The sequence below is a fragment of the Aethina tumida genome, chromosome 1, assembly GCF_024364675.1.
Source record: "Aethina tumida isolate Nest 87 chromosome 1, icAetTumi1.1, whole genome shotgun sequence".
In the NCBI taxonomy this organism is placed as follows: Eukaryota; Metazoa; Arthropoda; class Insecta; order Coleoptera; family Nitidulidae; genus Aethina; species Aethina tumida.
The window spans coordinates 66,531,072-66,543,883 of NC_065435.1; the positions used below are offsets into that span (position 1 = coordinate 66,531,072).

At 31.8% G+C, this 12,812-nt stretch overlaps 1 protein-coding gene across 1 annotated transcript; it reads left to right on the forward strand.

The window, feature by feature from the left end:
• The first annotated feature begins 2,037 nt into the window (after positions 1-2,037).
• On the forward strand, positions 2,038-11,338 carry LOC109608382 (integrin beta-nu). Its single transcript, XM_020024809.2, has 10 exons — positions 2,038-2,214; positions 5,369-5,519; positions 7,958-8,292; positions 8,457-8,738; positions 8,821-9,156; positions 9,453-9,631; positions 10,199-10,279; positions 10,335-10,438; positions 10,498-10,800; positions 10,856-11,338. Exons 1-10 carry the CDS (start codon positions 2,038-2,040, stop codon positions 11,179-11,181), a joined length of 2,274 nt encoding a protein of 757 aa, XP_019880368.2. The 3' UTR covers positions 11,182-11,338.
• The last annotated feature ends 1,474 nt before the right edge of the window (positions 11,339-12,812 follow it).

The window sequence follows — 12,812 nt, forward strand, 5'->3', positions numbered from 1 at the left end:
ACTGACAGCCATGAGCGTTAAACATAAGTAACCACAAGGATTGCAAATAAATATTAGTATCGTGTATATAAACTGTAAATAGTGTAAATATTGTTTAACAGAGTTTTAGTTTAAGTTAGTGTCAGTTTTATTTTGACACTGCCCGAACCCCGAATGGTAAATTGGAAAAATCCTCCGTTCAGCATTACCAAGGTGATGTTCAATGTCAGATAGGAAGTAGAGGATTTGAAGGAAAGTCAGAGAAAACGAAATGCCAGCACGGTGGTTGCCGCCGAAAATGTTGTGAATTGGGTTACAATAATGGATCTGTAAGTTGATTTTCAGCATGATTAAAATAATTTAGAAACCTCTGTAAGAAATATAAGTTGGCATTTGAGCACGCTGTTTGTAAAGCTGAGAATATCTATTGTAGTGATTTGAGTTAGCTCATGAGCATGTAGTTGTTGTACGTAAAGCGTACGATAAAGCTTGGAGCCGGTTGCGTTTTAAGGGAAGAAAAGGTTTACGTAATGCGTATGATAAGGCAGGGCTGATAATGGTGGAGAACTGGCCTATACCTCGGATAATTCCGAGCCCGATGATGAGGGTCTGTTAGGTAGCGGAGGTTCAAATAGAGGGCTGCCTGGCTGCTGATAAGGATCCATTCGGGACTGGAGGTCCAAAGGATGGAGACGGACGACACTAGGGATGAGGCTGCTTGCCTGGGGATGAGGATTTACCAGGGTCCAGAGGTTCAAAAGGATCCAGAATGACTACGTCGCGGATGAGGTTGGCCTGTCGGAGTTAACGGTCTTATCGGTACGACCCCATGAACACATGGCCCGTACCCAGGTCAACGTGGAAGCCAGATTTCCTGGAAGTGGCCATATTCAGGTTAATGTGAATGCTGGAATTCCTGGAAGGATCGTAATGGAGAGGTTAAGCGACAATGAGGGTACTAAAAGATACATTCTGGTTCGAGACAAAAAAGCGAATGGTTTTTTAAACTCGTATTAAACTAAATATAGTAAATATATTATTAAATATTAAAGTGGATCCTGTATTTACTTAGTTTTGTGTAAAAATTTCGTTATATCCTTCATTCACATCTTTTTTTTCTTTTCTTTCTCGTACACGGTCAATGTAGTTAATGCTATTGGCAATTGAGAGACATGGGTGTAACAGACCTGTTAACGGTTGAGCCGCTTCTGAGCTTCTAGTGGTTGTTAACTGTGCCGCATAACAGTCTATTTTGTTAAATGAAATAAGGTCCTTTGGACCTCTGATTTAGGCTTAGTTCTTCGAATATATTTTGAGCTTGTACTGCTGCTATATTGTTTACAGATTACCGGTGTTAGGTGAATCTTTGCAAAACTGCAGAAGATGCGAGGACGCCCCAACGTCAGGAAGGCCGTGTTAGTTTACGTCATCATCTTCACCGTTGGGCCGATGCAACGGGCTCACATCTATTTAAGCTATTTTGTTTTGTAAACAAATCTGAAGGATTTGTTTACATTTGATAATCGGGGCAGTTTTCAAGAAAGAACCAGGCAGTCAAGCTTTGAATGTCGAGGGCTAATGTACATTAGTACGTTTGTTGTAATAAACCGTATTATTGTGAATGAGTTTTAATAAAACTTTGGCGTTCTTTCGTGGATTGAACACCTAGTTGTAATATCTGCTGGAGTAATTAATAGGTGTACGAATACGGGCGATAACCAACAGAAATACACTTGAGATTTGTTAGGTTTATTAATCACTGTGGATTGAAAGGGAAACTGATTCAGATGGAGCAGTACGGACGAGAGTTCCAGGTACTCCAACATCTGATGAGGCTTCCCGGAATACAAAGTTCAAAATATCATAAAATGTACATTCAAATATTACGGGCATTTCCCCTAATAAACACTAAAGAACACAGTAAAATATAATTCAAGGAATTTCCGTGAGGCATGGGCCCCACAAATCTAAAACGACAGAATAACAATCGCTAATCTGTCATATATATAATATTTGATAAGATAAAAGTTTAGTCGCAGTTGAGTGTCTCGTGAAGCAATGTTACCCTCTGCAATTTTAATTTTATATTTATTCATCTTTTTGATCAGTCACTACGAAACAACCGGTAATGAATGTGATAATTATAAATCACAGTGTAATGAACAAAAAGATTGTCATTCATGTATAGAAGCTCATTACTGTTGCGAATATTTTTATGGAAATCTTGAGAATTCTGTAAGTGTAAATGAGTATACAGTATCGAAATATTTTTAATTTCCTATATGCCAGTAGCAAGATGGAGGTGAATACATTTTCATTCAGTTTCGATGCATTGCTTTGTCTATGGTAATTCCATTTTTAATTTGTTATGGGTATATAGGTAATTAAAAATTTTTTCTGGTATTGACCATAACACATTGATGTTGTACATCATTGAAAATTGTTTATTTTTTTAATCATTTATTTTTAAATTTAACTGGTAGTAACTCCAAAAGAATAAATATATTTTTGCATATTATTTTTCTTATGCAATATATATAATATTTTAAAGTGTGTTTCAAAGTGGTCACAAAGACTTTCATTCTACAAAATGGATTTATCTCGTGTGTATGGGGAAATAAATAACATTATTTGAAATTATAGATAAGATTAAAGCTAAGGTATGTCAACAAAAACTGTGAATGTGTGGCCTATTTGAATGGGAGACTCTCATAGAAGTTGTATTTTTTGTCCGAATTTAAGAAAAAAATTGTTTTCAATTGTAAAACATAAAAATATGTACTTATGACAAAACGTGAAAATTCAATTTTGACTTTTCACGTTTTGACTACAGTGAATCATGGTATCGGTTCAATTATATTATGGGGATGCTTTAATTCTCTGGCTTAGGCCCTCTTAGATGAATTGATGTACAGGGATTTATTAAACAAAAATTTCCGTCCATATATTGAAGAAATGATAGTCTTAATAAATGTCTCAACATTAAAACGATCTTAAACACTAATAACGTTAAATTATATAACACATTTAATTTTAAAAAATCCTTTTCAAGACTAATGTTCTATTTATGTTCAGCTCGATTTAGAAAAATACACTATTACTATTGTTCATACGTAGATCAAAAAATTAAAAAACATAACATCGTTAAAGAACGATTCTTTTTAATTTAAATTAAGTTTATAATTATTAAGTATCTAAACATTTCGTATATATTCGTTATATATATAACTTTTCACTCTGAGCAGAGTAAGTAAAGCAACCAAACCGTATAATCACTACAGTTGATTTTTTAATTTATTTCTGTGTCCGACATCGTTCCCTAAAGCTGAAAATACTTGTTCATTTATAGATACAAATTAAAAAGAAATTGTAGAAAAGTTCCGGAATGATGAAAAGCAGAGTAAAATTGCAGTCGATTTAAATATCGAAGACGATTTCCATTTTTAAGGAATACACTGGAAAGAGTTACCAAAAGTCGTAGAAAACGCAAGACTAACAGAGTCATGTGGAGGAAAATAAAAATGCCTGCTGTTCGCGACCTCTTTTATTAGCGCATCCCACATAAATCAAGAAATAAACGATATTAGTGTGTCGATAAGTACCATAAAACGGAGACTACAAGAAGCTAAACTCTATGATAGAAAATCAGCAAAGATGCTCTTCATTTCTAGAGCAACGAAACTATTTTTTGTAAGAAAACATGTGAACTCGATAGTTGGGCAATGGAACACAATTTTGTTTTCCGATGAAAGTCGGTTTTCTGGTCTGTAGCCACTGGTATTAAGGTTCTCTGCCCTTTCTTTTTGGCCTGTAGCCACTCGTATTAAGGTTCTCTGCTCTTTCTTTTTGGCCTGTAGGCACTCGTATTAAGGTTCTCTGCCCTTTATTTTCTTTTTATTGAGATTTTCTACTACCTTGATTCGAATAAAATCCTCGTCGCCACTTGTGGTACCCTGGTAATTAGAGTAAATAATACTTTGGTACTTTGGTAATCAGACTTGTTTATTTAAATCACAATAATATAATAATTAAATAATAACACTAATTATAACACGATCTTCACTATGAAAGTGTTGCCGTCTGAATGACTCGTCTTCAGCATGTTATGTAGCTCAGCGTTAGTTATCCATTATCGATAGGTGTCCACAATGACGAAGTGCTATATTTTATTTGCATTTGCATTTTATACTCTACCCATAATATGACGCAATATTCAATGATTGATAGAATCAAAAATCTTGATAATCAAGCCAAGATATCAATTTGACGTGCTTTGTCTTCTTTAAACCAATAGATCGATATGACTACATCCTTTAGTACTTTACTTAAAGCAAACATTAATAAAAAAAGATATTTTTTTTAAACATTTTGTTAATTTTAGTATTTACACATTATTTGGCTTGTTGTTCCAAGGTCGTTCAATCGCGATATCTTATTTTAATAGATCAAGAATAATTGCTTTGTTACAACAGGGCTTTGTTTGACAAATAATGTGAATAATCGTCTCAGAAATAGTAGATGTCGGTATATCAGCAGCACAAGATCGGCAGGTAGTACTATATCTAGGGACATTGTTTAGGTTTGAACGACTGCATATTTCACGACAAACAATAATACATTGATGTTATAAATCATTGAAAATTGTTTATTTCTTTAATCATTTGTTAACTCCAAAAGAATAAATATATTTTTGCATATTATTTTTCTTATGCAACAAAATCTAATCTTTTAAACTGTGCTAAGATATGTCAACAAAAACTGTGAATGTGGATTTGAGAAACAATTTTATATAAAATATCACATTATATACAGTGTGGCCTATTTGAATTAGACCCTTATAAAAGTCGATTCCAATTATTTAAATCTGGTGGCATTCTACGGGTGAGAAGACCAATTAATGAAAAATATAATCCCAAATACATTAGACCTACTGTAGGGCATGGTGGAGGAGGCGTTATGGTTTGGAGATGTTTTTCTGGGTTTGACATGGGCCCTTTGGGTAAGATAGATAGGATAATGGATCGTTTCGAGTTTAAAGTTGGCCTTCCACCACGATAACGAACCGAAACACAGGTCTATGCTAGTTAAAGAATCGTTCGCTTCTCAAAGAGTACCTCAATCCAATTGAAAACCTTTGGGATGAAATTGATCGGAACATCCACTGAAACGTTAGAATCTTATTGTAGTTAAAATTTTCATAAATGTGTGAAATGATGAGATGACATACAATTTACCCACCCCGATATCTCGGATCTCGAATTTTTCATAACGTAAAGAATAGGTATTGTTAATTTTTACTGACTTAAACTTTCTTCTAAAACTGCTGGTTAATAATAAAATAACCAAATATCCATGTTTTATACCAATTACGTTTTATTTTTTGTTACAGACACGACCCAGATGCGATATAAATATCGAAAATGAACGAGCAGTGGAAAGAAATTCTCGAACCAAACATAAAGTTACAAAGGATGAAAATTTTTCAACATCTGACATCATACAACTAAAACCACAAGGTTTTAATATTAAACTCCGAAAAGGTATTATACCTTCTATAAAATTTATTTGTTGTATTCTACATTTCAGTTTTTTTTAATCTTATATATCTGCAGCGAACAGAATTATTTTTTAAATTTTTCATTAAGCCTATTTTTGGGTCTCAACCAAAGAATTGATTGATTTTTCCTATTTAAACTGTCTTTAATTTTTCTAATGTTTATTATAATGTTTATCATAATTAAATTAAATCAAAACTATAAACATTTATATAAGTTCTCCAATGTAGTCACGACTCTATCTTTTCCAAAAATCTTGACCAAGTTTTTCCAAGTATTGTTAATGACATAGCGTGATTCGGGTAAATACATTGAAGTTAATGGTTTCCCTATCATGAAGTGAGATCGAGTTAAAGGATTCAAGTCGTGTGGATCCATGAATAAAGAGAACAATTTGACTCTATCTGCACAAGAACAGTATAAAATGCTTTAAACGTTAAATGGGTATTACCTAGCGTACGTTTTAAGTGGAATTTGAAGGATTTCACCATGGCCTACCACAACCCTCCAAAGTGTAAATATGTTGAAATAAAATCCCATTTTATTCCTTCATTATTGACATAATCATGGAACATTAAATAAACTGTTTAACCTCTTAAATTCAGCATCAGCACCCACAAAATTTTTCTCATTGTCAGAATAAATATGAGAAGGTTTTCTGCACCTACCAACAGTGCAGCAATAAATGCATCAGTAGATAAGTCACTGACCAACACAAGATGCAACACTTTACTAGAAAAACATACGAATAAGGCCTTTTTTGTCCGTGACCATCATAGGTCCAGTATAATGTACTTGTAACTTGAAAAACGGTACCGCAGAGAAATCGATGCTCAGGCAGGTTTCCTATAATTAGATTAACACCTTTTGCTTTAAATCGATGGCACCTTAAGCACTTAAGAACAGTAGATTTTGTAAGACTTCATCCTGAAATTAGCCATAACGTTTGCCTTATATTGGCTAACAACAATTGAGGACTACCATGCAGTAATTGAAGGTGTTCAAATTCAAAAATTAATTTACGATAATACTTCTATGAAATAAGAATAGGATGTTTCTTTTCGAAGCTAAACTCCGATTTTGTAAACGACCTCCATACTGTACTGTAAGAAAATCCATGCATTTCAAAGGAAACAGGATTTTTGCAAATCTCCGCACAATTGTTTATTTTTAGATATAAATCGATATAAATATGATACCTCTTTATTTTTATGAATCATAAACCAACATGTGCTCTAATTCAATATAATCAGACATGAAATCTGGGTACAATTTCCTTGTGTTATTTTCTAATCTCCGTTCTAAAGATAAAAATTTACGTTTCGCTTGCTCAAACAATTCTCCCAGTTTGTCGGATGAATATTTTGTTGGAAACTTGGAGTTGGGTAAATGCATTGCTGGTTTTTCAAAATGATTTTCACAAGTCTTCTCTTCTTGAGACAATAAGTTTCCAGTTTCTACATCTTCGAGTTCTCAAAACTTCCGCATATTGTTTTGAACATCAATATGTTTACTAAAATTGCAAATTGTTCTGCTCACAATGCAAATTTGTTACTGGTAAAACAGGCTTGCCAGGACCCAACCTTAATTGCCCGGAACAAACCAATTCCCAAAATATATCCTTATCTATTAATATATCGATTTGACCTGGCTTGTAGCAATCTGGTTCTAGCAATTTTTTGTCAATAGATAAGTTAAGTTGTCTAATCTTATGTATCTGGAAGAACTAGATATTTTATTTTTACATTAAATGAATTTATTTTCAAATGGATTGTGACCTTACATTGTCTTGTAATGTTTGTTATTGTATTATTCAATCCCGAAATCTTAACTTCTGTTTTTTTGACGGAACTTAACTGTTCGGTCTCACGGTCACCCTCGGTTCGAGTACCATCCCTACTTAGCACCCACTAGATTCCACCCAAGTACTATATGTATGCAACCAATGGTAGCACTTGCGTTTCATCCTTGAAAAAACTAATGGATAATTTTACTCCCCATTTTTTTTAATATGAATTATAAATGATAAACATTATGATAAACAATCTTTTACAGATTCTGCAAATAATTTATAGCTTACAATATATATATTAAATAGTGACAGTGTGGCCCATTTGAAAGCAGGATACCTTTATAAAATATGTATTTTTTGTCCGATTTTAACAATTTTTTTCCAATTGTAAATCAATAAAATATGACTGACAAAATGTTACGTTTTTTGGTACAAAACCAAAAATTGAAAAAATCATACTAGCAAATTTTTTATAGAAATTCTATCTAAGCCACTGGATGAAGCATTATTAATTATTAAAATTAATTATAAATTAAAAATCATATACTTCTAATGATTTATTTTTTTAATAAAGTAGTCTATCGAATAAACTGTCTAAAATGACACAAATTATCTTATCATTTAATTTCAGGCGAACCACATAATATAACATTTCAATATAAACCTGTAAAAGATTATCCTTTAGATTTATATTATCTAATAGACATTAGCCATAATATGAAAGATCATATGAATGATCTCAAAAATCTAGCTGAAATATTACAGAGAGAATTACAAGCTTTAACTAAAGAATGGAAATTAGGGTTAGGTTTATTTATGGATAAGTTTCTATTTCCATTTAGCAGAATGGAAGAAAGATTTATTAAAAATCCATGTAGAGGTACAGAGGTAGATGCCACCTGCCATTCGGGATATGCATTTAAACATCAATTAAATTTCACAAGAAAGGGTATATTTTATGATAAGGTTAGTATAAAATTTATGATAATAAAGACGTTTTCTAAAAACGTATATTAATGTATCTCCTTTTTAAGATATATTTTTTTACTAATTTACCAATTTTACTCACCTTGTCAATATGTCTCCAATTAATTAATTTCATTAAACTCTATTTGATGAATTTTATATAGGTTGCAAATATTAATACAACGGCTAATTTGGACGATAGAGACGGTGCCTCATTGGCAATAATGCAAGCACTTTGTTGTCAAAGAGAATTTAATTGGAGAGAGAATTCCAGAAAATTAATACTATTGGCAACGTCCAGTAAAATGCATTTTGCTGGTGACGGACTTTTAGCAGGTGCAATTAAACCACATCCTCATCAATGTTTAGATGAAGAAAGGTTAAACTCAAATGAATTTGACTATCCGGCAATTGGTGATATAATGAAACTTTTGAAAGAAATGAAGGTAGCTAAATAATTATCCAGTATTTACATATCTTAAATCTCGTACTAATTAAATTTGAAATTTGTTTAATTTATGATTTTAGACTAATTTAGTTATAGCTGCTAAGGATAATAATGAACGTGAAATGAGAGAACTACAAAAATTGCTAGATAAAAATGCATATATGGATATTTTAGATAAAGACAATCCACATAAAATCTTAGATGTAATTACGAAAGCTTATAATCAATTTTTTCAAACTGCCAAGTTCTATGTGAACGAAACAATCTGGTCCGGAGAAATTAGAGATTACTTGAAAGTAGATTTCTTTACGAATTGTTCGGGTAAAATGGAGTTAAAGGATTCTTGTAACTCTATTACACCAAATAGTATAGTGAACTTTACGGTTCAATTAACACTAACAAAAAAACCCCCTGTTGTAAGTAGAATAGCAGGTCAAACAATCTTATAATATCCCAAATTTTCAGTTTTTTGAAACTTTCTTTTCAAAGATTAAAGGTTTAAAATATAGGAAAAACTGAGAATCCGGGATGTATATAAAAATTTTGGAAGCATTTTTTGCTTATAAATCCTTTAATTTCCTACAAAGTATTTTAAATTTTAAGAAGATTTTTGAATTTATTATAAAGTCTTAAAAAATGATTCATAAAATTTAAATGTATTTAAATAAACTTATATTAACCTGGTAATAAATTATTAAATATATAATTTTAGACGGAAGAAACTATATTTATACAAGAACGAAGTATAGGAGAAAGTATAGATTTAAATATAGAATATAAAGGTGTATCATGTCAATGCAGAGACAAGGTACATACAGATGCAGAACAGTTCAGTATTCCATGTCATAACGGAAAAGTAGAATGTGATGAATGTATATGCGAAGAAGGAATGTACGTATATCATTTACAAAAATTTTGTTTGTGTGACTTTTTATTGTATTTGTATTGTATTTCTTAACATAAATTTCGTAATACGAAATCTGAAAGCTGATCTGAAAAGACTTAGGACAAATGTAAAATTGATTTTTTCTCCCCAAGATCACAGAAATTTTGTGTATTTTATTTAGAGTCAGTCGTTGAGCGATATTGATTTTTCTCTCACTGGATTTAAAAAACGATACAATCCGTGATTTTAATTCGGAAAATAATTTATTTCCGCGAGGGCGATAACAATTTACATATTTTTGCTCTACTTTCTACCAACACTGTACATATCTTTTAAAAGGATACAAAAAATTGTGAAAAAAATGACAACAAATTAAAGCTGAGATGTTTTTTAAAAAAAATTTTACCTTATGAATTTTTTAATATATTTATAAAAAATTCTCAGAAAATTTCCTAAAATTGTTGATTTTGACTGATAAATCCTAAATAGATTATATGAATATAAAACTTGTTGGTGTCTTAGAAAATGTGAAATTATTTTTTTTCATATTTACTAAAATAAAGTTATTGCAGGTGTGGAAAAAATTGTGATAAGCAAGGCTGGGAGTTAATTGATTTATGTAGAAAAGACGGTGGATCTATATGTTCTCAGAAGTAAATATTATGTTGTGTATTTTACCATATTTGCATATATATTTACTTGTTACAGCGGTGAATGTAAATGTGGCAAGTGTCACTGTGACTTGCCTTATAGTGGAGAATATTGCGAGGAGGCTTGTCCATGGACCCAAATAGGCGTACAAGTGTGCAATGGTAATAGACCTTTTAATTTTTGTTAATTATTTATATAAGCTATATTATATTTATTGTAGGCTTTCTGTGCGAAAATGGAACATGTATCTGTCCTGATGGCTACTCCGGAAATGCGTGTCAATGTACCCCACGCAAATGTAATTATATGGATTTAGAATGTTACGGAAACGGACGTTGTGAATGTGACGAATGCATATGTAACGAAGGATTTACTGGCAAATATTGTACTAAAGATGAAAAGGGTGTACCTTTATATTGCGAGATCGTTAAAGATTGCGTTCGACAAATATATGTTAAAGACACACCGTGTAATATGACTTTCTCTAAAAATGTTCCGAACCGCCAGGATGATATTGAATATGGTAAGAATTACTTATTCACATATGGATAAAATTATTTTATATTTTACTATTCCAGATTGCTCCTTAAGACTCGAATCAGATGGACAGGATGCCAAAATTATTTATACCTATTTAGAGGACAAAAAAGTATTATACCATTATTTGATAAAATCTGGTACAAAACAGGCTCTATTAATACCATTCACAGGAATTTTTGCTGGTATAATAGTAATCGGATTAATAATAATGGTCCTGTATAAATTATACAATAACATTCAAGATAAAAAAGAATACGACGCTTTTCTTAAGGCAGCAGAGAAGAGAAAAATGATACAAATGAATCCTTTGTACAAACCTGCTCAAACACATTATACAAATCCCATGCATGCGAAGATGAATTAGTTGGAAAGTACTAATTTAACATAACATTTTTGTTACATTTTTTTTATAATTTTAGAATTAGATATTATATATAATTACCAATTACGCTGCGCGTGGTACTGGACAGTACTTGGATATTGCAACATTACTTTATTATTCTAAAATAAAAGAATTTTTATAAAATAAAAGTAGCCTAAGTTACTCCTTATTACATCAGATACCTGCCAATAAAAGTCCCGTCAAAATCTGTCCAGTCATTTCAGAGATTAGCCGGAACAAACAGACAGACAGACAGAGACAAAAATTACATATATTACAAACAGACACTCCATTTTTATTTATATGTATAGATAATTCAACTGGCCTTAGAAGTGTTTTTTTTTTTGTCATCCTAGTTTTTCTCATTTTTGGTGATTTACTGTTATTTTTATTATTTTCCTCGTTTTTCTTTAATTTTTATGCAATAAACCTTTATTAACCATTTCTAAGTTCTGTGACTTGCCACCCAGTAGTTTTAGAAGGTGAAAATAATAGAAATAATGACACAGTTGTACTACCGCAGACAAGCATGTTTGTTGACGGTGAAATTGTAAAAAAATAAAGTTTTATTTAAATTGTTGGGACGGTATTTGACATAAAATTAAAAATTACCCCGTGATGGCTGAATATGGCATGATGGCACTTGTAAGATGACAAATAAAATAAAGAAATCTTCGCATTTTAGTTACAAATAATTATTAAATTAATTGTACCTTATTAGCGGCGAATAAAGTAAATAAATATTGGCCCAGTACAACGTCTATGCGGGCAAAATCAAATACCGAGTCTTCCAAGTATTTGCTACTTCTACTCGAGATTCAAGTAACGAACACATTGCGTCGAAATATTCGATTACTTCGGATCCGCGCGAATAACGAGTACTAAATACCGAGTAGATACTACTAGATTCTATTTTCTAACGATAAACCAAAATACACAGGATTCACTTTAATACATATAATATATTTACAACATTTACGAGTCCAAACAACCGCCTGGAACCAGAATGTCTTAACTTTAGACCTATCTGATCTTAAGTTTTTTGGGGCTATGCCTTCTGGAATTAGTTAGTATTCCTGTTTTAGAAAATATCTTTTCTCAAGGAACGGACGTTCGCATAAATATTTCATATGTAACTCGAATAATTCTGGCAATAAATTTTTATTCAATCCAGAAATGAAGAGGACCGAGGAATGAACAATGAAAGATATTGTTTAGCCATCGAAATGGCCTTTGCTGTTGAGGATGTCTTACTTTATTTTTAATACAGGAAGATCATTTGCTGTTGCATCCGTATTAGTTTCTCCACTGTCTGTGCATTATGCTTAAAATGTCCCAGAATGCGTCTGCATATTTTTAATATTGTACATAATTCTTCATTTTGAGTTAGTCCATCGTTTACAGATAAAACGCACGGGTGATGGTGCTTACATTTATGACGGTCTTCCACTTTGAAAAAATCTTTCTTAGCTCAGAAGCTACTTTTGGTCCTGTTTGATTACCGTGTACTTCAGATGTTTACAAGACAAGTGTAAGTCAGCATTCTAAATAAAATGAGTTTTTACACATCTTCAACGATACTTAGAGGTTGATAGTCCTAAACAATAATTTTT

Coding starts and splice junctions, on each gene's coding strand:
- LOC109608382 (XM_020024809.2), top strand. CDS start 2,038: ATGTTACCCTCTGCAATTTTAATTTTATATTTATTCATCTTTTTGATC. Junction 8,739..8,820: donor AACTTTTGAAAGAAATGAAG/GTAGCTAAATAA, acceptor TTATGATTTTAG/ACTAATTTAGTTATAGCTGC. Junction 9,157..9,452: donor TAACAAAAAAACCCCCTGTT/GTAAGTAGAATA, acceptor ATATAATTTTAG/ACGGAAGAAACTATATTTAT.